Raw genomic sequence first — 27,744 nt, 5'->3', positions numbered from 1 at the left:
GTTAATTAGCATACTAAGTTAGATCATTTATGAAAGACAGTCAAAGTGCTTCCAGATAAAGTTTCATTAACAGAGAGAATCTCTATTCATCTGCTGAGGTAACCAACTTAGCAAGCTATCTCTGATGGAATATGTAACTTGTGAACTTTTACAGCCCTTTCTTACTTTGGCTCTGAGGGTAGATTTAATTTACTTAGGCATGCGCTTTACTTGCCTTTGCAAGTTATTGGTGTGGCTCTGAAAGTACCCAGCATGCAGAAAGATGAGTTTCCTACTTATAATACTACCATTCTGAGCAGTGGCTCAGAAACTTTGATTGGTTTGAAGGGAATAAAGCAGAGAGAGTTTTGAGTTTTTGAACATATCTCAGCTCAACATCCTCATTAAAATTACAAGAATCAGCAATAGAATCAGTTTTGTTCACAATGCACAGAAGCACTGTAGCATACAGCTTATTATAAATCTAGTACTGCTTATACATCTGTGAGTTACTGACTTAGAAGAAAGTCCATTGGGTGTAGAAAGGACTGCTCACAATTACTTTTATAGACTACAACAGTGATTCTCAACCTATTACCATCGTGGGCTACATAAGCAGCTCTCTATGTGTTATGTGGGCCGCATCCAGACCTGTATATATGCTACCTGTATGGCCCTGAGCATGTTACATGGGCCACAGCTGTGTGCTGACTGGGCTCCAGGTTGATAACCACTGGACTACAGGCATGGGCAGACAAGTGGCTTATAAAATTAACTGTATGGAAAATATCATGCAATAACGATCAGGACAGAAACCTAGTGGCCATATTCTGTAAGCCTCAGAGCAGGAGAAGGATTCAGAGAAGCACAATACCTTGAGGGAGAAAGTAGTCTGAAATCTTTGATATAGTGCTAAAAACTAGTAAGAAAGAAAAGGCAAACAGTGCTGACCTGCCTAAATAAAAGGTATTGTACTAAGTATAGAGGTGGAAGCTATTCTAGTACAGTGTAAGGGAATGGCACAGCAAAGTGGGATAGGTTTAATACAGTCTACCTGGTTCTGTTTGCCTCCTTATAGGGCGGATGCTATGAAATGAGGAAGGAAGAGCAGACCACAACTGGAGCTGCTGACTCCACATCCAGGCAGTGGTGTTTTATTCAGATAGCACCTGGAAGTGCATGGCACTTTACAGACAAGGAAAAGACAATGCCCATTCCCACAAAAGCTTACAATCTAAGACCCTGGTGCTGCCAGGTGCCGAACACTGGGAGTTGAGGCGCTCAGCTCCTTGCATGTTCAACTCTCTTTACCTGCCCTCATAGACCAACTGCTGTAAAACCCATATATCATTTTTATTTATTTATGATGTTTGGGCTTGCTCTAATTAGTCAATTTTTTATACACTGCACCACCAAAAACTACTCTAGTTGTTGCCTCACTAATGCTGAGCAAAAAGAAACAATCACTTAACTCGTTTTACATGGGTACTTCTGTTGAGACAATCTAGTATCACATTTGCTGCCTTTGTGACAGCACAGTACTGTTAATGCATTCAATTTATCATCCACTATACCTTTACAACCTTCCCTCTTCCTACTGTCTACCCAATTATCTTCTATTCTTTGCTGGAGCATTCAATTATTCTTCATACATTAGCCACCTTGCCTCTGTCCTTATTGAATCTCATTTCAGTGATTTCAGAAACATCTAATTTGTCAGGCTCATTCTATATTTTTAACTCTCTCCTCCTAAGTCATTACAATCCCTTTTCCCTTTGCATCATCTGCAAAATTGAAGTCTGACCTGACCCACTTGAAGTCAATAAGAGCGTGATGAAGACCTCAGTAAGTGCACTTTACACCCCATCATATAACGTGCCAAGGAAGCTAGAGGATTTTAAAGTGAATAAAATGTTATCTACTTGGTCCAGCAAATTTTGTCGGTGAGCTCTTTCATTGTCATTTTGTCCCATTCTGCAGCATGCGGGGCCGCCCAGGGTGCATCAGCAGGGATCTACAAATGAAGGCAAAATATTAAACTTAGTGCATAGTATATTACTACCTAGTCATATTTGGTTGGCAGCCCCAGGCCTGCTAATATAGTGGGTCAAATTTGCTCCCACCTACTGGTACACTGGTGTAAATCTGGACTCTCTCTGTTTCATCAATAGATACACTCATGCAAACCCAGAGTAAAACTGAGGGCAGAATCTGGCCTTTTATTCACACTGTAAAACTGAACTACACATTTAATGCTGATCTGCTGCCTACAAGTCTCAACACAGGAATGCACTACTGTTTGAGTCTTGTCGAAAGAAAGGTATTATCAGAGATTTCTGGGAGAAAGCATGTAGTGTAGGTACATCATAATGCAAAACCTTACACATATGAGTAACTTGTCCTTGTGTGAGTGAAGTTATTGAGGTGTGTGAGTCTTTGCCAGATTGGCCTTCAGTTCAGTAGAAAGGTTATGGAACAGTTGACAGATACCTGAAAGTTTGGAATCCTCTGCAGGGATTTTTTTGCACAGTGGATGGTCAAGAATGTTAAAAGTTCCATTTCTGAAGCATTTACAAATTTTGGTTTTAAAAATAATGGCACTCTGAACTAGCCTCTAGTCCATCTTACGGAGCTGCCCACAAACAACATCATCATCATCATAACAGTAAGCACCCCCGCAACTCCTATGCTGTCCTTTCTGGACCTACAGCAGGGGTAAGCAAGTGCTAAGCACATCCGCTGCTTTGCCCCATCCTTGAGCACGTTGGCAGAATCTTGACTTTGCCTCTTTCCCAATACACTGGGCAGCACAGCTGCACCACCACAGGAGGTAATACTCCCCTACTGGTCTGGATTAGTAACGTATTGCTATTCTCCCCAAGCAAGGCAGGAATCTTACCTCTGTGACGTACAGTGCTTTTCCTGGGGCCCTGCAGCTATATCCTTTATAAAGGGTAGACTGTCTAAACACAGTCTAGTCTTCCATGGTCCAGGGTTTGACATTTTTAAAAGTCCTTTAGTAAAATAGCACATTTTAGCCTCCAATCTTTAGCCATAAAAATCACTTCTACCCTTTCAGTGCATGTGCCCTGATATCGTTCAGTGTTTGTGGTTGTTGTCTGACACTCCATATTGGAATTCTGAAAGGGTTTTTCTGAACCTTCATATAAAAAAGCCTATTCCCTGTGACACCAAGACTGATGGTATAATCTCATGATAGATTTATATGCAGTCCGCATTTACATCATACCTCTTTCCCCATTTCATTCATTGTCCTCCACAGATTGTTATAATCCAGGTAAATTATGGGATTCCATATGGGAGGGAATGCACCCTGGAATGGGTAGGACTTCCCCTGAAATGCACAAATAAAGGTAACCAACTGAGATACAACAGAAAACAGATCAAGGCTTCACGGCAGCACAAATTAAACAGAAATTGCAGTTACCAAAGCAATATTATAATTAACTTTCAATCCAAAAAGTCTTTGTAAATGAACCCTGGGTAAATTTCTGCTGTGAGAAATGCTGATCAACAAGTAGGCCAGGTGACAAACTGTTAAGAAAACCAAGTTGTCTTAATAGGATCCAAAAATTCAGTTTTTGTAGCATCTGGTTTTAGATAATAGATTTCAGACATGTCTGAGGGCTTGTATACACATAAAAATAATCTGGAATAAAGTGGGGTGTGACTTTAAAATAGATTAGTGATTTCTGATTAACTCCATGTACGGATGCTCTTATTCCAGAATAAGAATGTCTTAATGCACAAAATATTCACACACAGGAAATAGCTATTCTGGAATAACTCCTCAGGAAGACAAGTTCTAAATGTTAAGTATTCCTTGCTGCTAAGCCTGTTACTGATGGCTGAAACTGAGACAATTTGGTGGCTCACACTGAATAAGCAACGAAAAATTTGGATAAACTCTCAATAAGCATCAGAACGACCTGAATATCTTTGACTGCAGTCACTGATCATCAGTCACTAGGCTTAGAAATTTGGCCACATTCCTTTGTGATATGACGCATCCTGAGACAACACTAGCATCTAAAAAATTCTATACTAAAAACAAACCAATTAAAAAAACCCTCCAGATGTTTTTGGCTTCAGAAAATAATTCTCGTTATGAATACATACAAAAATGGATCTGCCAGGAAACTGCTGCAGCTATACAGGCTACTTCCGATGACCTTGGGAAATCATTAAAAGGAAAGCAATCCAACGACACACATTTGAGCAACTGGTTCTCTTGACAGCTCTTATCTGAAGGAGGAGCTGGATCAACAGTCACCATATTTTCCTCACCAAATCATTCTGAACCTGCTCCTCTTGAAATCAATGTCAAAATTCCCATTGACTTTGTGCTGTGTGTGCGCGTGCGCGCCCTATTGATTCTCTTCTGACTGGCTTTCTACAGAGATCCTAACACCAAAACCCTACACCAGGGCATTTCACCACCCGAGTTGGTGAGACTAGTAAAGAAGGCAAACCTCAAGATTTAGGGTCAAATTATGGATGTTCTAGAGCAGAGGTGCGGAGATGAGAGGACACAGGAGGCAGGTATAGTACTGCAGCGGGAGGGTGGGTGGCGTCACCTGGCATAGCCAGTAGTATTTGATCCCTCAGCAAGATGTAGCCATGATCCTTCTATCTCCACACAATGACCTGAGGCCAAAGGGCTGCTCTGGGATGGGATGGGGAATGTGGGCTAGACCTTTGTCCCAACTGTAGCAAGAGCTGGTAGCGAACGGGCTCTCACAGCAGATCTAGGAGGTACAGTGCCAGCTTGTGGCCCAGCTAGGTATAATGCCGTGAGCCACTGTCACCTCCTCCCACTCTCAGTGCTGCTTAGGCTCCCAAAGTCCTTACGGGTTGTTGTTTTTTTTTCAAATTATGTTGAGCACTTGAAACAGGGTACTCCCTCTGGGTACTGGGTACTTGTTTAGCTCAGAGTTCTTTTGTAGCCACTCTCAACCATCGGGGCCACAGTTTCTCCCCCATCTTTTTTAGGAGAGGGTGGGGTGGGAATTGCTGCCCATAAGCTCTTCTCCACATCCCTCCAACGTGGCTGCAGTACGTGCACTTGCTGCTACTAGAACAGAACGAACGCTCCCATGAACCAGCTGCAAGGTAGTTATTCAGATCAAGACAAACTGCTTCCTCCTTCGCTTTGGGCAGCAGCTCTGAAGTGGAATTTGGAAGAGAACAAACTGTGCTGTAGGGTGGAGCAGATACGACTGGATGGATGCTGAATCATGATGTACTGGCTAGTACAGCAGAAGTCCTAGCTTGGTAAACTGATACTATTCATAAGGGATAAATGCTATAGGAAGGAGCAAATTATTTGGTTTTTAAAAATCTTTCTTACTGCTTTGTTTAAAAAAAAATCATATTCTGTATTTGTGGAGCTTAACTATTATTAATCAGGACTCTAGATGCATCTGAAATATCAGCACACACTCTCTCATCATAAAACAAAGCGAATGCCACTGAAAGGCAAAGGGCAAGGTCTAAGTTCACCATCTCATTGCCTTAAAGATTAATTATTACTGAGGCTACAAAGCCAGGTGTTGCAATGCACAGGTGACATTGAGGGAATGGGCAGAAATAAACTCTCCCTTCAGAATGAATGACAATATGAAAACTTCCCACATCTCTATCTCCTGCATGAATAGAAGATGGAACAAGCCTCACCCAACTCTTAGCTACAGAAAGCCAAGATGGATACAAGGAGGTACTTTCTCTTTCAAAGAAGCTCAGTTTCTTTTTACTGTGTAATAAAGACCCTTCTTCACACAAACTGGCAATAGGGATACTGAACTTCCATTGGGAATGGAATAGCTAACACACACCACCTCACATTTTAAGCCTTTTACTCAATCCCAGAAAGTGTTTATTTTTTTTTAAAAAAGTGGTAGAGTCACTTTTGTGACTGTAGGTTCAAAATAAATCCCTCCCATCCCTCCCCTCCCTTATTCAAACCAAGGCACTCCTTTATCAGTGCCCACAGCAAGAGCCAGATAATAACAGCTGACAGTAACTCTGTAGGCCTTCTTCCAAAGCAGCTCTGCCAATGTTAGCTATTGATTAAACTGATTTAGGCAGCAAAATGCTCAGATACTCCAAAAACTCTTCTCTGATTTACTGCAGTTGGAACTCCGAATGTGACAGACAGAATCTGCACGCTCTCTAGCCATACTGGCTGCGTCTACACTAGTGTTCTCCTGCACATTTCCCACTGCTGCACTAGCCCCAGTTCAGCTCCACTGCTAGTGCAGACCGGCTGCCAATATTTTAACCACCATGTAATCTAAGCCTACTTGGAGCAAGTTTAGAAACATTTAGCATTACTTCTGACACTCATTTCTTCTTTTATTATTTACTATTATTGGTATTGCAGTATAGCGCCTAGGAGCCCCAGTCTCAGACCAGGACCCCATTGTGCTAGTTACTATATAAACACAGAACAAAAGAGCTTACAATCCAAACACTGAAATTATTGTGCTTTTATTTATTTTCTTTTGCTAAACTGAGGCAATAGCACTGGCTTGGTACGTAACAGCTTTCAGTAACTGACTGGAATTTTAATGGTATTTGGAGGGCCAAATCCTGGGCCCTAAAAAGTCAGTGACAAAATTTCTATTGACATTGGTGGACTGAGAATTAGGCCTTGGATGAGGTGTTCGATCCGCGGCTCTGAAGACTAAATTTCTTCTGCTGACCTACAGCACTGAAAGCCTGAGCAGGGAGGACCAGCTGCATCAGCACAACTAACACCTAGCCAGAGCTCTGGCACAGAAGGAATGCTTCCAGGCCCTTTCATGCCCCACCCTGGATGTGACAAACTGGCTCTCTAAAGAAAGTAGCAGAAAGGATCACTGGGGTCCCTTTATTTCATAGAATCATAAAATATGAGGGTTGAAGGGACCTCAGGAGGTCATCTAGTCCAACCCCCTGCTCAAAGCAGGACCAATCCCCAACTAAATCATCCCAGCCAGGCCTTTGTCAAGCCTGACCTTAAAAACTTCTAAGGAAGGAGATTCCACCACCTCCCTAGGTAACCCATTCCAGTGCTTCACCACCCTCCTAGTGAAAAAGTTTTTCCTAATATCCAACCTAAACCTCCCCCACTGCAACTTGAGACCATTACTCCTTGTTCTGTCACCTGCTACCACTGAGAACAGTCTAGATCCATTCTCTTTGGAACCCCCTTTCAGGTAGTTCAAAGCAGCTATCAAATCCCCCCTCATTCTTCTCTTCTGCAGACTAAACAATCCCAGTTCCCTCAGCCTCTCCTCATAAGTCATGTGTTCCAGTCCCCTAATCATTTTTGTTGCCCTCCGCTGGACTCTTTCCAATTTTTCCACATCCTTCTCGTAGTTTGGGGCCCAAAACTGGACACAGTACTCCAGATGAGGCCTCACCAATCTCAAATAGAGTGGAACGATCACGTCCCTCGATCTGCTGGCAATGCCCCTATTTATACAGCCCAAAATGCCATTGGCCTTCTTGGCAACAAGGGCACACTGTTGACTCATATCCAGCTTCTCACCCACTGTAACCCCCAGGTCCTTTTCTGCAGAACTGCTGCCTAGCCATTCGATCCCTAGTCTGTAGTGGTGAATGGGATTCTTCCGTCCTAAGTGCAGGACTCTGCACTTGTCCTTCTTGAACCTTATCAGATTTCTTTTGGCCCAATCCTCTAATTTGTCTAGGGCCCTCTGTATCCTATCCCTATCTGCCACCGTATCTACCTCTCCTCCCAGTTTAGTGTCATCTGCAAACTTGCTGAGGGTGCAATCCACACCATCCTCCAGATCATTTATGAAGATACTGAACAAAACCGTACCGAGGACCGATCCCTGATTTACTTCCTTTCACCTGCTAAACTCTAGCGATTCTAACCGCAGGGGCTGAATCTTTCCCTCAGAATTACTCCCTTGTCCCCCACAAGGGAAGGTAGAGGTGTGGTGGGGTATGTGTGGTGCTGGTGACTTCTACAACAATAACCTTCCTGGCCGGCCTGGACCCTGTGGAGAGACCTCAGTGAAGTCTGGGATCTGTAGATGGCGAAATGATGCGCTGCATACAGAAGGGGGAAGAGTCAAGCGGGATGCACCTTTTACTCCCCTCAAACCAGTGAATTAGAACAGTGGACAATTAATACAGCGTGAGGCTGTGTTAACTTCTGTGTAGTTCTTCTGTGCCAGGGAAGGCAACTTCAGGAGGAGTGGGATCCTGGAGGAAGCAGCAACTGGGGAAGTCCTTGACTACATGGCTCCAATGGAGCCACACTGCCAGGGAGATGATGGGGCTGAGATTAGAGGTCCCCAAATCTAGCATGTAGACACAGGACCTCCATGCAGATAGCCTGGGCCTGCTGGAGACCTCAGGAGATCTGTGGAGCATGCGGGGCAGGGAAGCTGCTACTTCAACCCAAAGGACTGATACAAGGAAAGCTCCAAGGGGGAAATCATTGATCTATCTATGCAGATGCTTATCCTGGTGCCCATCACTGTAGTTTCTGACCATCTTCCATCCCCATGCCACCTTCTTGCATGGGTGTTTCCAGGGGAGGGGGAAATCCAGGCCAAGTGGTTATTGGCCCAAAAGTTTATATAACTGCTTTTAAAAGTTGCCACATCCCAAGCAGGGCATCAGTGGCGTCTTTGTTCTTTACAGAGGGGTTCATTGCGGTGAGCAAGGGTTGAAATTATCTCATTTTTATGCTAGTTGTAACGTTCTGGGTGGATTACCTTGAACTACTGTTTCCTTAACTGAAAAGCAAATAACCTCCTGGCTTGGTTCCCATGCTAATAGCCAGGCTGCCTGACTAACCCACAGAGTTTATTTAATTTTTCTTTCCCTAGGGTGTTGAGTACTTTCCTACAGACTTTAATCCTGCTGCCTGCCTGACTTAGTTACCTCACACCAAACAAAAGAAAACAATCTGATGCTCCACAGCTCAGTGCTTAGCAAAAGCAATTTGGAGAGAAGGCTTCTGTTAGAGCTGCACTGTGCACACACAGGGCTAAACGGTGGCATTTAGTCCATGGTAGGATGCACTTCGGAGCCATCCCACCCCAAGCAAAGTTCAGGGAGATGCAATCCCACCCTAAGCTTCAAGATGTGCAAGGGAAGTGCACAGCTGCACCCACCTTGAGGATGGCACAGCCTACTCCTCTCTGCTGATCTGGGGGCTGGGGGAGGGAGGGCAGAGGTGTGTGTTTTGAAACCTGTCTCTTCTCCCACGCCTCCTTTGGGGCAATGTGCACCACGGTGGTTCCTAGAAGAAGCAGCCCCTGTGTTCCGCTGAATGCAGGACTGAGACTGCCCTTGGGCCTTGCACAATGCACACAGGTTGGGCTGGAGCGGTGGCTCCTTATGCCATCATGCCCTTCTTCCCAAGTGCTCGTGCATAAGGAACAAGAACATTCAGGTTCAGAATGTCTGTCGTTCCCCTTATTGGATCTGATTCTGCAGTTCACAAATCTCTACACAGACTTGCTCACACCTTCGCCAGCTGCACCTTCATCCCCGTGTATGTAGACGGACGTGCTAATTCTGCTTGAGCTCCTGTACTAAAAGGTACCTAGGGGCAGTTTGGGCCGCAGTTTAGGCTAGCTACCGAAGTATATACCCAAAAGGTCTGGGAGGGTTTGTATTAAGGCAGTTAGCCTGAGCTGCCACCCATGTTACCCCCAGCTACAACGCTATTTTTCATGTGCTAGCTTGAGCAGAGCTAGTGTGTGTCTGCGTACCTGAGCTGGAAAGCATGCTCCCAGCTGCAGTATAGATGTACCCTTTGCGTGGAAGAAATCATTCTATATAAGACACCATGCTTTACATGCAAACGACTGCCATTTGCCAGAAGTTCATATGCTTTGAAAATGCTGAGTGAATGCAGCACAACCAAAATTAAAAAAAAAAAAAAAAAAAATCCCTTATCTACCCATTGATTTTGTGTATCAGTGTGAATGCTGCAGACAGACACCAATAGGCTGCACATTTTGTAAGAGGAGCTTCATTTAACACCACAGCAAGGTACCAACAGCTATGGTTTCTAGAAGCTTCTGTTCAACTGACATGAAAGTGAAAATGGAGGGACTTTCAATGAAAGTAACATATCAGACAGAAAAAACAACAACCCCCCCACTGTCAACCAGATCTGTGAAGGAAGAAGTCCTCCCTTTCCCCCTCATTCCTAACACACTCTTACTGGGCTTGGGGGGGGGGGGCAATAAATAAAGAACAGTCTTGCTGGAGAGATAGCCTAATAGCTAAGCAAAATCTACATGCCAAAACCAAATATATTTAGTGTTTCAGAATATGAACTAGCTTTTGATTCATGTTGGTTGACATGGTAACAAGTGGAGTTCTTTCTATAGAAAAAGGGAGAACAAAAAATGCGAAAAGACAGATAGTAGGTTTGGGTTTGGATTTGGATTTTTTAGATACACAGTGGCTGCAAAGGAAATCTACCTACCAGTGAAAGCTCATGGTTCTTTAAAAGCAGAGCTTTGGAGCTGTGCTCTGGCTCCGCTCCAGCTCCAGGCAAAAACCTGCAGCTCCACTGCTCCGGAGCTGCTCCGCGCTCCAGCTCCGGGCTCCACTCCAAAGCCCCGTTTAAAAGTGCAATTAGTATAATACACTTTAAAAATTCCTTCCCCAGATAGAAGTTCACAGAATGTCTTGGAGTACTCTAAATCTCTTTAGTTGCTTCCTAGCTAAATTTCCTTGCTTCTAAATTAAATGTTTCTAAGCAGTATCCTAGAGCAAAGCCTCCTGACTCATGTGGGAAACTGCCGAACAAAAAATCTCTGTGAATCTGTGGTGGGGCATGAATGGTTGAAACTGTCATAGCAAAGTCTAAAGCTGGCTTGGGCTTCCTGAACAATCTGTCCATTCACCTCTCTGACCTCAGCACAGTTGGAATGTGAACCTCAGAGACAAGCACTTGGGAATGGAGCTCCCTGTTTAACCACAGCTAAACAAACTATGACAAGCCTTAGCTGAGAGAGATACTGTATTATAGTTAAATAGAAATGTTTTAAATCTTGCCCCTGAGTGCTTTCCGTTCAAATGTGGAACTTGGTAGCAAATCCACAACTTACAATTAATTAACCTGGTAATTTAAATAGCAAATATTTTCCAGATCAATAAAGGAATTTCATGCCCATAATTCCACGTATCAAATAGTCTGCTGACTAACTCTACATTTTCTGGGAAGTACTATTGTTGTTGTTTAGATTCCAGTAGCATCTAGAATGTACTAGGCATGCTTCCACCCATGAAGACACAACCCCTACCCTAAAGGGTTTATAATTTAAGAAGCCAAGAAACATATGAACGGGAGGGAAAGGGATAAAACATACAAGCAATTATATATATATAGCCTTGAATGCCCCTTAATATACTCAGTATTAAGTAGCTAACTTCTTGTACGCATCACAGTAGAAATGGATCTTGAGAATGGATTAAAAGGGAGATAGTGTAGTTGCCATCTGAGAATGTGATATAACACAACATCTCAAGGGAAAGAAGAAAGAGTAATGGAGATCCGAGGGGAAGAAAGCAAGTAGTTTAGGGCTGGAATTCGTGGGAGGGAGAGAGAAATAGACCATGCTGTCAGGTTCTGTCCTAGTGTTTATGTGCCTCCCACAAAGGGGGATATCTGAGATTGATGTGTCTACTCTTGCAGCTTGGGGTACAAGGAGGAGACATACCTGCACTAGCAGTCATTGAGCTTGTGCACTAAAAATAGAATGTAATCACCACAGTGCAAGTGGCAGGAGGGGCTAGCCACCCCGATTACATACCTGTCAGAGACCCCTAATATGTACTCGCGGTAACTAGTCCATCTTGCTGCTCTCACAGCCACTGCTACGTTCTATAGCTAGCATGCTAGTTTGATCAGAGCTAGTGCAAGTACGTCTCCTTGAGCTGGGAATCGCACTCCCAGCTCCAAGTGTAGATGAACCCAATGTTACATTAGACAACCAGTGATCGGTGGGATCTTTGTGCTATAGTGCAACACAGAACGATGATACACTGAAGAAGGAAGAGGAGGAAGGGGAACAGCTGACAGTGAAAGAAGGCAGCTTCTGATCATTTTGCCTTCCAGCCCCTGGAATAGCAGGCCTACTGGAGAAAGGGAGGCATTATTTAGCACCTACGGCAGTCAGCATGTTAAGAACTTAATCTGCTTTCTGTTGCTCTGATCTGAGATTTCAGAAGCCCTACACATAGAAGAAAGGTAGCTCAGCAGGATTGCAAGGCCAAATCCAGGACTAGCCCATGGCATGTAGGATAGTTGACAAGCTTGTAATTCTGCTTCTTATTCAGGAACACACTTCTACACCAAAGAAAGCTTATGGGAGAAGCACGGTCATTACCTAAAGCACACATAATGAAACCTGGGACAAAGAAACGTGGATCTACAGTGTCAAAATGGATTTAGGGTATGAATTCATGTATCCTATTAGAGGCTTCTAGCACACAGGACAGGCAGAGTCATTAAGGAGGAAAGGGGCCCACATTTGAGTTTAAATTAAATACAGTAGGCTAGATGTTCAAATAGTGCAAACCAGCATAGCTTGATTGAAGTCACTGGAGCTATAACAATTTACAGAGACTGAAAACCTGGTCCAATTTATTTTGTAAGCATTGTAACAGAAGTAGAGCTGCTAAGTAATAACCTAAGAATATTGAGATGTAATACTGCTATAAATACTGTAGGAACTGATACCTAATAATCTAAGAATGTTGAGATGACAATTTTAGGAACATGGTATGTGATCTGTTCAGTGAGGGGAAGTAATTGTGTAATTGGGTTAAGACTTTCCTGTATGAACGTACTGATCTAGCTTAAGTGGGGACTGGGGGAAAAAACAAATAGGAAGATGACAATGGACTAGATATGGACACCTCAGCACACATTTGCAAGGCAATGGGCAAAGCTATCTACTTCAAGGATTTTTAATCCTGTATCCAACAAAGTTGTAAGCCTTTTTCTGCCATGACTAGGAACGAATAAAACAAAGGGCTACAAATTGTTGGGGATTGGTCCTGCTTTGAGCAGGGGACTGGACTAGATGACCTCCGAGGTCCCTTCCAACCCTGATATTCTATGAAACAGTTAAAAGATGACTAGTCTCTGGGACACAGGGTGATCACAAAGACTAAGCAGCTTTTAAAAGGAGACTCCTTGTGAAGCAGGGGGAAAGAAATGGTTTGTGAGTTAAGAGAACAAATTATGCAAACCCTAGAGGTCTCAGGGGGGCCTTTAGGAAGCTTAGAACCACTAGCGTCCCCATGTGAAAAATGGTAAATGCCTAATAGGCTAGACATACATGTAGTATGTTTTCTAGTTTTTAAGATCTGTTTTCTCTTAAATGCTTTGGTTCTAAATAAGTAATATTTTGCTTTAAGGAAGCTGCCTGGTCATTGTTTACTACTGTCACTGCTCCTGGAGGGAACAGAACTGCAAGGTCTGAGCCTAAGTCAGGCCTGCTGAATAAATCATGGTGCATCACTGGGGACTGCAGCTAAGGCCTGGCCTGAGAATGAAGGAATCACATGATTCCACCCCAAGAGAGAGGTGATGGCTAAAGGCTTGAGACCTGAGAGGAGGTGAGCGCACAGAGATCAGAAGGGGTCAGAGGTGTAGTTAGCCTTGTTACTGTGAAAAGTATGTCATATCTGGTATTATCCTACATGTTCTTTATAGGATTTTATTTATAAAACAATGTTAGGCAAATAATTTACATGTAAATATTTTCATAAATGGCATATTTTGAGTGTTAGAAAAAATAAAACGTGTTTTAAAAATAGTTTAAACTACAAAACTGTTTTTTTGCTTCTATGACTGGGTCTTCCTGGTATTTCATATCAGAAACTGTTTCTCAAGGCCCACTTCCAATTTTCAGCTGTTCATTGTTTTTCTTCAGCGAGGAAAAAATAACATTCCATGGAACTGCTGTTTGTTCAATGAAAATGGCCACTTGCCCAAGCAGCAGGCAACTTGCAGAACTGATCAGCTATTATCTTGATGTCACTTCATTTAAAGGGAAGAATGTATGGAGAATTTTAAGGAAATAAAAAAGCAAGTAGTGTGGCCAAGCAGGCATGGGAACTGTCATTTTATTTAGATGTGGTCATAGCTAAAAATGTAAATTGTTGCCAGAGAAGTAGCTCTTTGTTTGGCATTTACTCCTTGTGGGGCTCAAAACCTATATGGGTGTTTCCCCCCCCCCATTTTACAAGGTTATATTAGAAAATAAAAAAATTAAAGAGCAAAGAACTTTCACACAGAGCTGCTTACAGCTTCTATAAATGCTTCTGATTAAAGTCATATGAGTTTTCGAAAGCAGGATGCAAAAGACTGGACAGCCATCCAGAAATATTGAAGCTCTACAAAGCATATTTTCAAAAATAATTAGGTACCAAATTTGTCCTGTCTTAAAATTGTAACAGTCTAACTGAATCATGGGTGCTGGAAGGACTGCAAAAGTGGGGAGGAAACACGGGGTCACAACGCCACTCAAATTTGTCCTGCCCACCCCACTATCATGACAACAGAGGAGGGGTGCTGCCGTTACTACACCCATCTTCAGTCAGGAGCCAAAAGGGGTTGGTGGAGCCCCTGAGCCCTTTCTGAGTTCCGGTTCTCAAAAGTGTGTGGTGGCGGGGGGGTGGGGGGCTGGTTCCCCCTTGTTTAAAGGGGGAGGGTGGAATGACCATTTGCTCCCCCCAGCACCTGTGGACTGAATATATTTTACACACTTTAAAAAAGAAAATCTTTGTTTCAATTGCCAATAAATCAAAATGGAAAAGCAGTATCTACTACAGATAAATGCATAAGGAGGCACTTTACACAGGACTCTTTTCACAAATGCCAGTACTTTTCAACATTCAACAGTCTCATTAGCTGTCTGTGCAGAAAAGAAGATTTAAATCTTACCTTCACGTAATGGATAAGACGCTCTTTTATATTGACTTTATAGGTCTCTATACCCAGTTCCTTGGCCAATCGGAGGATTCGGTTTTGAGTAGGTCCTATATATGCTCCACCTACATCTACATAATTAACTTTCTTGTTCTGTCAAAAGAAAAATTGCAAGAATCAGAAAGGCTAGAGGATGGCCTGCAGCAGAAAGCTCTAGGAACTGGAAGGTGGTCTTAGATATTGCAGAATCTCTACAATGACCTCTGTCCTACACCCATTGTGGTCAATGACAAAACTCTCATTGACTCAAGCAGGTATAGGGTTGAGTCCTTTAACTACAGAATTCAAGAAGCTCTATTGTCTCACTGTTCATTTCCTGATAGAGCAAAGAAAGTTAGCGCTGGATTCTCCACTGAGGTCTAAGTTATGTAGTTATTTACACTTGTGCAAAACTGGTGCAAAGTGAGTGTCAAACACTGCTAGATGCATCCGACGAAGTGAGCTGTACCTCATGAAAGCTTATGCTCAAATAAATTTGTGCCACAAGTACTCCTTTTCTTTTTGCGGATACAGACTAACACGGCTGCTACTTTGAAAACTGCTAGATTAGAATTCTCCACGCCTTAATGCAGTCATGCCCACATGTCAATGAGTAGATGAGGTGCAAAGCAGTGGAGAACCAAGCACACAGTTCTGATAAGGAGGGTTATGAGAGACATGGAGGACTATTACACATGGTAATGCTATCATGACAGTTTGATAATTATTTTCAGTATTTCAATATAGTTTCCCCTATTGTCTTTTTAATCATTTGAGGTCCTTAGCATACAAGATGCAATGTTAAAATCTAAATAAATGGCCGTTAAAAAAAAAACAAAAAAACTATCCCTACCTTTTCAGAATCCATATTGTACTGTGTTTCTGTACTGAAAGAGAGGCCCCCCCACAATCCTTGCAGAAGGTTTCCTTTATTAATATTTACAAACTGAAAATAGATCTGATATTAAAGCTTGCCGTTTCTATCTAGGTACTTACATGGCCCCTAGCTCTGCTGTGTCTGAGCACCTGTATTTGAAAACAATAATCCTGTGTCTGAGCACCTCTAGTCTGAGCAAGAGTATTTGAAAACAATAATCCCCTCTCCAGCACCACGGGACTGGGATGTAATACAGTGTGAACATGTAACACTGCTGCATTAGTGCCTGGCAGTGAAGGAGCTCCATGCAGAACTTTGAACAGCATCAGATACACTTGGGAAGACACACATACTATTGTTAGCAGGCTGATTTCCCAAGACAATAATTCTGTTCGATTTTGTTTATAGCAAGAGTTTTAAATCAAGTATTTTTAATGTCATAGAAGGATGTTGTTTATGTGCTGGGATTTGAAGTACAATGGTTGCTATTGAATATTAATATTTATCCCCAGTTACCACACAGTGGTGTCTGACATAATTAAGCATCTCTCTATATTTAGATTCAGAAATAGCTGCAATATTTGTACATCACAGTGTGGTATCTCAGGTAAATGCTTATTTTGTTAATGACAACCAATGTAGTTGGGAAACAAAGTAAGTGAGCTGTAGTTCACGAAAGCTTATGCTCAAATAAATTTGTTAGTCTCTAAGGTGCCACAAGCACTCCTTTTCTTTTTGCTGAGACAGACTAACACGGCTGCTACTCTGAAAAAAGTACAGTACATTTTTGTAATAGTTTTGTTACAGACAGCCTTATAGGGAAATGGCATTAAAAGAAACCTCTGAGCTGTAATGACAGAGCCTTATGTCATATTAATATTCAAGAGCCTTGATTGCTTCTTATCACAGATCTGTGAAAGTTTTCAGTCTTCTACTGGATTGTACCCATGTAGAAAGAGTGGCCATTTGCCCTAAAACACCACCTTTGGTCCTTCCAAACATACATCTTTCTACAATATGATCCTGGCTGTATACGGCATCTACAGTGACCCTGTATTTTCTGACATCATAACAATACCCAAAGAGAACTAGCTATTATCATATTGGTCTGGCAACTTCCTTCCACCGGCACATGTATATAAAGTAATAATGATTTGGACTCTCCTCTGCAATGGACAGAAGTCTAACTTGTATCTGAAGGAGGAAGGGAATAGTTTCAAATTCAGTGTCTGATATACATTAAGCGCACTGGCAACCACTGTACATGCCACGTAATCCAAATGAGATGTAGTTTTTAATAAGCAACCTTTACATTTATACCCATTTTAAAGGTCCGCATCATTCAGAACCTCTTCCCATCCTTAGCCCTATGCGCCCACAAAATCAAGTGTTACTGCTGTCAAAAAGCACTTACCTTAACCGTGAAAGTCCTTCCTCCAACTCTGTCACGGGCCTCTAAAACCACAACACTAAGCCCAGATTCAGCCAGCAGCTTGGCTGCTGACATACCTACAGGAAAAAGAGAAAGTATCATTTTAAAGTATAAGACCTATAAGTAGTATAAGACCTATTCAGAGCAAGAAGAGCTTTTTAAAAACAACAAAACCGTGTGGTCAGAACTTTCCATGCTGTCTCCAGAAGCCGTGAAAAGCTTTAGCACCCTATTAAATGTGAAATGCAATTTCACTACAGAACCATCTGGTTAACATTAACTTTGAGTTCTCTGTGTAAAAAACACTGGGACAGATAAAATCCCAAAGACTCAAGCTTCAATCTCCAAGGTTTTAAAAACGTATTAAGATTTTAGACAACAAAATATCTGCTATTCAGTGCAGGGACTGTTTCTTTCTATGTGTTTGTACAATGCCTGAAGAGATAGGCCCCCCGTGTTGATTGTAGCCACTAGGTGCTACAAATAATATATGATGATATATAGAATGACATCTCCGGAAAGCAACCTTTCCTAGTTCTTCTCTCTCCCATCAACTCCCTGTCTCACTCCCTGCCACTATCCCTGTCCACAGTCAGAAGTACAGTACATTTGATATAGGGATTTATTTTAATACAGCAGGGTTTGGCCCTGGCAATCAAATTGGCTGAATGTGGATGCTTTGCAAGATAAATGATTTTCTCTTCCAGATGATCTAATTATGAGAGCATATGATGGAGATCAGAGACACCGAAAAACCATTAGGATAGCAATCCTCTTTATTTTTATGAATGTGAACCAAGATTGTGAAAAACAATCACAAGTTTGTCATTAACCCATTGTTCCTTAGGCCAATTTGGCATAGAGCAGCTTCTTTGTTTTGTTTTGAAGTATCGGAAAGACAGTCTTACGTTTCCAATAAGATACCCTGCAGTAAGGAACAATAATTTAATATTCATGCTGATCATACTCCTTAGAAATGTGATTTAAAAACCACTGCTTTTACACACACACACCTCAAAAGGCCAGATCATATATCATTCTAATGCTATGGACAGTGTAACTGTGTGTTTGCATTTGTTCTGAAGACAAAAATGGAGTAATCCCTATAGCCCTTGTCCAGATGGTACTTTATTTCATAGGTAGGAAAAACATTCATAAGAAAAAAAAATCATTCTCAGAAACCGAGAAAGTTAAAATGCCCTGTTGTTGCACAAATGAAATACGTGATTATGTGCAGCTGTGCTGGTAGAAGTTTGAAATACTGTACTGAAAAAAATAATTGCTAGTGAGAAGCTTGCGAAAGTGTCTAACTTGGGTGTCTCCAGTTTTTCCCTTTACATTCCACTTTCACCACACAGTTTCTCATTACTGCTTATAATTTGGTGCATTTTAGAAAATGATGAGAAATGCTAGCCCATTAAAGAGGATACATTTGAGCAACAACAACATTTATTGTAAAAAGAAAAGGAGTACTTGTGGCACAAGTACTCCTTTTCTTTTTGCGAATACAGACTAACACGGCTGTTACTCTGAAACATTTATTGTATCAGGAAAGTGGTGATATCTGAGTTAAGGAGGAGAAAGAATATTCCCATCTGGTGCTTCCATTGTATGGTCTCTAAATGTCAGCTGTGCTGTGAGGTTCATTGACCCATAAGGTTCCTTTCTCCCAGTCAGTGTCAGAATTATGCAGGTTTAGCTCAGTATAAAGGGAAAGAAAAAGGGGAGACCCTACATAGGTGACAGCTGAATAAAAGGTATCATAGAGCTAAACTATACCTTTAATGCATAGCTCTGCAACAGGGGCAGCATAGAGACTCTGCCTCACAGGGAGCACTAAGAGAGGGATCTCAGAGATACAGATGTCTCCTTGAGCAGCTTGGAGTATGCCTACTGCTAACACCCTTAAACTGGCACAGCACACTCTGCACTAGTTCTACCCTGTCAGCAGGGGAGGGAGGGAGGGAGGGGGAAGACCTTTGGGGTGCTGTGCTTGGCCCTGTATGTAAATTGTGTATAATCTAGCTCATAATGACATTCCAACAAGACAGGGTAAAGAACAGGGAAATGGGGCACACTGTTTCAGAGTCTGATTCTCCAAGCCTTAATCACGCTGGGTAGCACCTTCCTCGCACACAAACAGCCTCGTAGACTTCAGTGGAAGCACTCCCGTGACTAAGGTACTAGGCTTCCTTCCTTTTGCGCCCTGTAGTAGCTGGTGGCCAGTACTGTGGGGAACACATGCTGTACCTTTTCCAGGAGGATAGTAGTTACTGCATCAGGGTGTTCTCCCAACACCCTTGCAGGGATTCTCTCTGCTTCTCTCCGCCACAAAGAGAATGCCTCCAGCAGCTGGTGCTGGAGCAGTGCACCACTGCATTCTCTATCCCCACTAAACATAGCTGAGACTATAAAAGCCACAACAGAGACCATAATTTGGACCATGTTTTCCTATATACCACTTTTTGGGGGGTGCCAAGTTTAGAAATTAGCGGTGCATTAGCTGGTCTAGTGAGCCTGCCAAGAACGTGCCTTGTTTATTCTCAAGCTGTAGAAGTCCACTTGTTATTAAATCAGGATAAACAAGGCAAGACAATTTGTACAGCCTCCATAGGGGTTTCCATGGCAACCTGAAATCAAGCTCCATCCATTTGAAGACACTACAAGAAAACTGTATTCCAGTTAATTTTTGTCATGCTACTGGAGGCTCTAAATGACTCCTGTCACTGCCTTCATTTCAGAAGAAATAGCAATAATATCAACCAAAGCAGTCATCAGACGTAAAACACAAGATGTACAGTGTGCACTAAACAGTAAAATTAGATAAGAGGAAGATAAATTAATGTCAGCCTGCAGAACACAAACCAAGTCTAACTGGTGAAAAATACAGCTGCTTAGAAAGTATACAGCTGTCAAGTAACACTATTTGGCTTGCAGATAGAAGTCCAGAAAAAGCTATTTGCAAGCACAATAAAATTAACCAGGCCTTTTAGCTCATAGGGTAGGAAGAATGATCTCGTAGATAGGGTATAAGACTCAGACTCAAGAGATCTGAGTTCAATCCTGGCTTAGCCACAGACTCCCTGTGTGAGTTTGGGCAAGTTGCTTAGTTTAGTGCACTTTGTGCTTCCACTCTCTGTCTGTAAAATGGAGGTAATATTTTCCTACCTCACAGGATTGTTGTGATGATAAAAATTCATTAATGACTGCAAACTGCTCAGATGCTATTCTGATGAGGTCCATATAAGTAGACTATTCAGTGTAGCTCTCTAAGGAAGTATTCATTTTATCTGAAATTTGTATTAGACTGCCAAAATCAGTATATATTGTGGACATTCCTTTAATACCTGACCTTCAGAGTTGCTGGTGCAGCGAAGAGTTATGCCATAACCAGAAGGTTAGAGTTATGCCATAACCAGAGTAATTATTGTTTTACTTACAGATAGCACTTTCCATCCCGAGAGACCCAAAGCATATCCCAAATGATATACACAGAAGATCACAAGAATGCAGCCACAGCGAGACCAGAAAGCAGCACCTTGGTGGACTATTAGCACACAGCACACTGCAAAAGTTTGAGGAACAGTGCGGTGCAGAGGTAACTATATTTCTATCTCTGATATCACAGCACCAGGCAAAGAATATGTCTGAAACCACACTATCAGATCCAGAATTACTGGATGAAATCCTGACCCTACTGAAATCAATAGGAGTTTTACCATTGACATGAATGGGGCCAGAATTTCACCCAGTGTTTTCAAAGTTACTTACATCAGGAACAACCGTAAGCCTGGAGACCAGCTATTTGACGTTAAAGACCTTTAACCTGAAAGAGCAGGCGTTGCAAGTGCCTAGCCTCATGCAATGGGTAGCCAAACTTACTGGCCTTTCAAGACACATATGACAACCTTCAGAAGTTCAAGAGACAGAAGCCAGGGCTCAGGGCTTCAGCCCCACTCCTCCCGAAGCCCCAAGCCCCAGCAGGTGCGCCCTGCAGGGCTGAAGCCCCAAGCCCCCCTCCCTGCTGGAAAGAAGCCCCTATCCCACCACCTCACTGCAAGGTAGAGGTCCTGAGCTCTCCCCCACCCCAAGTCTGGTAGGTCAAGAAGAGGGGGCTGCGTGGGAGGCTTGCAAGCTGCACTTTAATGGTGAAAGAGCCGCATGTGGCTTGCGAGTCAGTTTGGCCACCCCTGTAATAGGCTGAGAAGCAAAGTCTTGTCTCAGTCATGAATCTCTTTCTTTCCAATGGCAGCGCAATGGCCTATTGCTATACATCCCTGTGTCAGACTATTTGCAGCCTAGCTTCTCTGCAACCTCTATGACTGTGAGATTACATCTTGGGAAATCTTTTTAAAAACATTACGGCAACGCAAGAAGTTAAACTACTGTATTGGGCGGGGAGGGGCATATGGTTATGGATGTAAATTTTCAAATAATACTCATGACTTTAGGTGCCAGGCTTGAGGAACTTTAAACAAGAGTGGTTTTCAGAAAATGCTGAGCATCCAACCCTCCCAAATCAGGTCACTTTAAGGCTTCCCAAGCTGGGAACCTAAAAATTAAGACACCCAAAATAAATTTTTTCTACTGCGTGCATCCGACGAAGTGAGCTGTAGCTCACGAAAGCTTATGCTCAGATAAATTTCCTAGTCTCTAAGGTGCCACAAGTCCTCCTCGTTCTTTTTGTGGATACAGACTAACATGGCTCTTACTCTGAAACCAAAATCAATAGTCACTTTTCAAAATTAAGGCTATCTTTTTGTTTTTTAAATACACAGAGATAAATATCTTTCACCTGTCAACCTCTTTCTCTGTTCATTTGTTTACTATAGGCAACAAAGAGACCAGCTTTAAAAAAAACACTGTAGGCTATTATTTCTTAAAGTATTATGGCAATTCACATATTCCACATAAAATTAGCTACTAACCCATTGTAGCAGTAAGTTTGGCTGAGTCTGAATGAGCAATAAAAGGAAAAAAAACTCTTTAGGGGGTTGTCTGCAATTTTTCCTGACCTTAAGGTGTGAATATTTTTCTTTTTTTATTCTCCTAAGATTTATCAGTTAGCAGTAAAGTAAGGCAATTATCAATAAATCTTTATTACATTAAAGTTCTACTATAACAACATGCTAGTGCTGTGATTACTTTTACTGCTTCAATGATGGCAAATCTAATTATTTCCACACACAATTGAGAAATTAAATCTGGCAATGGTCACCTTAAACTCAGCTCTCATTAGTCTAACAGAAATCTTTGCCAAGCAAATGTGGATGTGCCAATCTGAGCTACAACACATTTCCACCATATCCTGAGGGAGAAACTCTCTCCTCTCTTCCCACTCCCATTTCCCTTTTAATGGAGATTGGTTAGGTACCACAAATACACGTTTAAGTGAGTTGTGCCTGATTTTCTTCTCCGTTACACTGGTGTAATTTGAGAGTTACTTCACTGACATCAGCGTGGTTACACCTGGTATAAAAGATTGCAAATGAGAGGAGAATCAGGCCCATTTTTTCTTTTCAGACTGTAAAAGGATCCATCTGAGATCACTGAAGAAAAACAACAAACAAGAATGAAATGAATAAATACATTAATTTCAACCACTATCTTTTTTCACAAGACAGCAAAGCCATTTAGGAGCTGAAAAAAAATGCTAACTACCATAACTAGGCTAAGTTCATTTCCTCTTTTCAATCTCCCTTCACCCAGAGTGCTACTAGCTTTCTATTTGTCTGAAACTTTACTTGTTCTTCCTTATATCCACTGACAGTTTAGGCAATATTAAGTATGAGGGTTCATTTAGTTTGTGATTTTAAGATCACTGGTTTCTGTGTTTGTCAGTGTTAGTTTTCTTGATCAACTCATTTCTCTCAATCAAAAAACCCACCCTCTAATTGATTCATGGCATAGTTTTCAGAACAATGCAGAATAAGTGATCTCCATTTCAGGATACACTTTAACTGGAAAAAAGAAAAGGAGTAATTGTGGCACCTTAGAGACTAACAAAGGTGCCACAAGTACTCCTTCCCTCGGCCCCCCCCCCCCCCCCCCCCGCTGGTAATAGCTCACCTAACCTGATCACTCTCCTTACAGTGTGTATGGTAACACCCATTGTTTCATGTTCTCTGTGTATATAAATCTCCCCATGGGATTTTCCACTGCATGCATTCAATGAAGTGGGCTGTAGCTCACAAAAGCTTATGCTCAAATAAATTTGTTAGTCTCTAAGGTGCCACCAAGTTCTCCTTTTCCTTTTACAGTGTATGTGGAAATCTTTGTTAGTGGTTTGAGGAAAGAGGTCATTTTCAGTGCAGCAACTCAGTGAGTCAGTTATCAACTGTGCCAACAGGCTGACCACAACCATCGGTTGATTTTAAGTGGGGAACCCTTTTCATAGAATTGTAAAGTTACAGCAGTGTCAATATTAGTAAATAATGTAGCACCCTAGTTAGGTACAATGTAATGAAATGGCGTGTAAACCCCACTGTACAATGAAACTGAATGGAGCCAGGAGATAAAAGTTTTGGCTTGGTATTCTTGCTTTTGAAACAGACTAGAATCGTAGGCATGGGGAGAGTTTGTCTTTCACTTCTGAGAAGTTACAAGAGAAGTAGAAAGTGCCCTTATTGTCATTTCAGATGTTTCTTAATGCATAGCTCGTTCTTGCACTTTGTTACTGCTGTTTTGCCAGTAAGAAAACGGTGTGTGTGTGAACTAGATTGCTCTTGTTTAATGTTATTGTTTTCACATGTGTAGGCCAAGGTTTAGGATAGGTTCAATTCAATCTGTCATTCAACTGTGACAGAAACACTATTTTTAAATGATTGCAGCACAGATGTAGTTTATATTTTCTTGATTAACATTGATCTTTCCAAATTACAGTGCGACAGTTAAAACGGGGTTTTTTTCTTTGAGAAAAGATGTCCTTGCTAGAAGCCTGGGTCCCTCAGAAATTCTGGGCTTTTCACATTTCACCTGCTACAATATTCTGACCACATACTTTTTTATACGATAAAGAAAATTCTTGCTCCATGTACCTGTGAATGACTCCCATTTACTTTAGTGAGAGCTGCACAGGAATGCCAGAGATCAGAATTAAACACTGTTTTAGAATGTTTGGGTTTACTTTGCATAAATCCTTTAAGCCTGGCTAATATGCCTAATAAAGTACTCCCCTCCCCGTTCCTCAGACATTCTTGTTAACTGCTGGAAATGGCACACCTTGATTATCACTACAAAAGGTCCTCCCCCCCCCCCCTGCTGGTAATAGCTCACCTTACCTGATCACTCTCCTTACAGTGTGTATGGTAACACCCACTGTTTCATGTTCTCTGTGTATATAAATCTCCCCACTGTATTTTCCACTACATACATCTGATGAAGTGAGCTGTAGCTCACGAAAGTTTATGCTCAAATAAATTGGTTAGTCTCTAAGCTGCCACAAGTACTCCTTTTCTTTTTGCAGATACAGACTAACACAGCTGCTACTCTGAAACCTGTCACATGCACTGGGGCAATCTTCCAAACAGCAGCGTGACAGTGCCAAGGGAGACTGTTCCGCTTCTGAGGAAAGGGGACAACAGGGTTATTGCTGCTGAGAGGGGAATGGTTGAGACCCTAAAGAAGGAAATATGAGCCCAAAATGAGAACTGTAGAGAAAATGAATAAAGCATCCTGCTCAGACAATCTATTATCAGAGATACTTATTCAAAATAGGTCACAAGAGTGCTTTACCCTACACTTCTTATAAGATCAGTTAAGTAAAGGGAAGCCTAACCTGGGCTGATTATTGCAACGGACACCTATGCAACACATCAGTATCAATAGAGTTCAGCCGGGGAAAACATAACTCCTGACATTGCAACAGTTATAGCTGTTGCAGCATGATAGAGGCAGTTACAGTTTCCTTGCCACCCGGCTCACCGGACTGCGATGGGGCAAGGCTTTCACCCATTGCCTTGGGGGGGGGGGGCGCATCACATTTCAGCTTGCATACAAAACTCAAGACCACCCGCAGTGCAGCTGCACCTTTTGCTTCTCCGCTGTGCCAGGTCTGAATCAGGGTCAAGGGGCCTGTGACAATTTTGCCTCGGGTTTGCACTTTCGCGGGGGCTAAACAAGGGCACCCATCAGGCACACAACCCGTTGCCATCCCCAGGGTGTGGAGCTCAGAGGCGGAGGGGGGTGTAAATTACAGCCCCCTCCTCTGTAAAGGATGAGTTACAAAGGCAGCGAGCCCCCAGCCGTGACACGCCAGGGGCCGCACTGACCTGAGATGCCGCCCCCAACAACGATCACGTCGCATTTCTCGCTCATGGCTCTGCCTCGGCTCCCGGAGCAGCTGCCGCTCGCGCCTGCCTCGCTGCCGGCCGGAGTCTGACCGCGGCGCTCCCGGCCCCGCCCCGCCAATCAGGGCCCCCGCTGGGGAGCGGCCGGCTGGAGGCGGGGAGCCGGCCGCGGGGGTGCGGGGAGGGAGCGCGCAGCGCCGCGTGTCAATCAGGTCCTGGGAAAAGCGGGGCGAGCCCCCCCCCTCCGAAGCGCCCCCTCCCGGACTGTCGTGGGAAGGGAAGACACAGGCGGCCGGTCTCGCGTCCTCTTCTTCCCTGTGGGGCGCGGCTCGGGTCTCCTGGGGATGAAAAGTTCCTTCTTGCATGGGCCAGGGGAGCGCGCCCCCAGGACAGCGCCCTCAGAGCAGCAGTGCTTGTGAACTCCTCAGCCCCTCAGGCAGGGCTGGATTACCCAGGAGGCAGACCAAGCACCTGCTTAGGGCACCAGCAAAGTAGCAGGCACCAAAAAAAAAAAGAGTTTTTTTTTAAAAATTTGATATTTCCAAAAAAGCACCAAAGTAGTCATCATGGGAAAAATCAGAACTTTGTTAGACTTCCTTACACTCCACTATACACTCTTCCCCCCTTTTTCTGTCCTCTTTTTATTACTTATCCCCACCTAAACCGGGGGGGGGGGGGGACACGACATCCTACTGAGGTAGATCGGAATAATGCGGGGAAATCAGATCCTGTCATGTATTGCAATAAAGTTATGTTTTATTATTGATACATTCTTCCAAGTATAGCTGAAGACCAATCACAAAAGGGAGAAACTATACAAGAGGCAGAAAACATTGCAAACAAGATGCAAGGACTAGAGTCTGTATTCATGTTGACCGTGTGGAATGAAATTTTACAACACTTTTACCACACAAGTTAAGCTCTCCAAGAAAAAGAATTGGATTTGAAAACATGTGCAGACCTCTGTCAATCATTAGCAGACCATTTACACACTTTGAGGAATGATTTCGAAAGATTTGAAGACATATCAAAAGATACGTTGCCTGATACTAACTACAAAGAAGCCCAGTCCTGCAAGCGAATCAGGAAAAAACAAGCAAATGATAGCAGTGCAACAGAAACAGCATTGAATCCTAGAGACAAATTTCACGTATCTACTTACTATACTATAATTGATACACTTGAAGCTCATATGAAGAGGAGAGGTGAAGTGTACAAAGTAGTATCAAGGAGATTTTATTTCTAAACGATATGGATTTATCTGACGAACAATATTCACATGGTTCCCAAAAGCTAGTTGACTCATACCCTCTTGACTTGAACATGAATCTCTGAGGATAAGTACGGCAGTTCCACTGTTATATGTGCAAAAAGTTTAACGAAACAGGAAAAATGAAATTCAGTCACATTGATCTTCATGACACAATATTGAAAGACGGAATACAATGTGTATTTCCAAACGTAGAGATCGTGCTACGTATTTTTCTATCATTGATGGTTACTAACTGCTCCGCAGAACGCTCTTTTTCTCAGCTGAAAAGAATAAAAAACCCTCAGAGAACAACATTGTGTCAGGACAGTCTTGATTCACTTTCCCTATTGTTTATGGAAGCAGACATGCTTTGTCGAGTCAGCTTCGATGAACTTATCCAGAATTTTGCAATCAGAAAATCTAGAAAGAAGCTATTTTAATTTCAGCATGTACATGTAAGTAAGTTTTGTGTCATTTCAAAAAAGAAAATTTTATTTTACGGTATAGTATTGTTTTTATTTTGAATTATGTAATGGGGGGGGCACCATAATCTTTTCAGTGCTTAGGGCCCCTAAAGGTCTTAATCCAGCCCTGCCCTCAGGTGATCCCCAGTCACTGTACAGCCCAAGGACCTAGATCGGGGTGGCCAAATTTACTGACTCTCCCAACCACATATGACAATCTTCAGAAGTTCCAGAGCCGGGAGGCACCTGCCAGGACTCTGGGCTTACGTGCCGCCGCCCCAGATTTTTGCCAGGGTTTGCTGGCCCTGCTTGGTTACATGGTTACATGGCAGCTGCTGGAGCCCACAAGCTGGGAGCTACAGCCATGGGGAGAGGCAGCAGCAAACAGCTGGGAGCTGCAGGGAGAGCTGCTGCTTTTGCTGCTGCCTCTCCCCAGGGAGCTAAGGCAGCAGCAGCAACTCCC

At 42.8% G+C, this 27,744-nt stretch overlaps 1 protein-coding gene across 2 annotated transcripts in view; it reads right to left on the bottom strand.

Moving 5' to 3' along the window:
• The window catches only part of MAOA (monoamine oxidase A), a 62,938-nt gene that overhangs the window by 12,619 nt on the left and 22,575 nt on the right, over positions 1–27,744 (bottom strand). Inside the window, exons 1-5 of one of the 2 annotated variants that reach the window (XM_073358842.2) lie at positions 25,548–25,810; positions 17,260–17,354; positions 14,945–15,082; positions 3,230–3,334; positions 1,902–1,993 (exon numbers count right to left, since the gene is read on the bottom strand). In XM_073358842.2, the coding sequence (XP_073214943.1) occupies positions 1,902–1,993; positions 3,230–3,334; positions 14,945–15,082; positions 17,260–17,354; positions 25,548–25,593 (476 nt within the window). In that variant the 5' untranslated portion in view covers positions 25,594–25,810. Of the gene's footprint in view, positions 1–1,901; positions 1,994–3,229; positions 3,335–14,944; positions 15,083–17,259; positions 17,355–25,547; positions 25,811–27,744 lie in introns of those variants that run through there. The other variant, XM_073358850.2, reaches the window with a different exon arrangement.

The sequence above is a fragment of the Lepidochelys kempii genome, chromosome 1 (genome assembly GCF_965140285.1).
Source record: "Lepidochelys kempii isolate rLepKem1 chromosome 1, rLepKem1.hap1, whole genome shotgun sequence".
In the NCBI taxonomy this organism is placed as follows: domain Eukaryota; kingdom Metazoa; phylum Chordata; order Testudines; family Cheloniidae; genus Lepidochelys; species Lepidochelys kempii.
The sequence above is the reverse complement of the archived record's forward strand: the minus strand, read 5'-3'. Positions and strand labels throughout refer to the sequence as shown.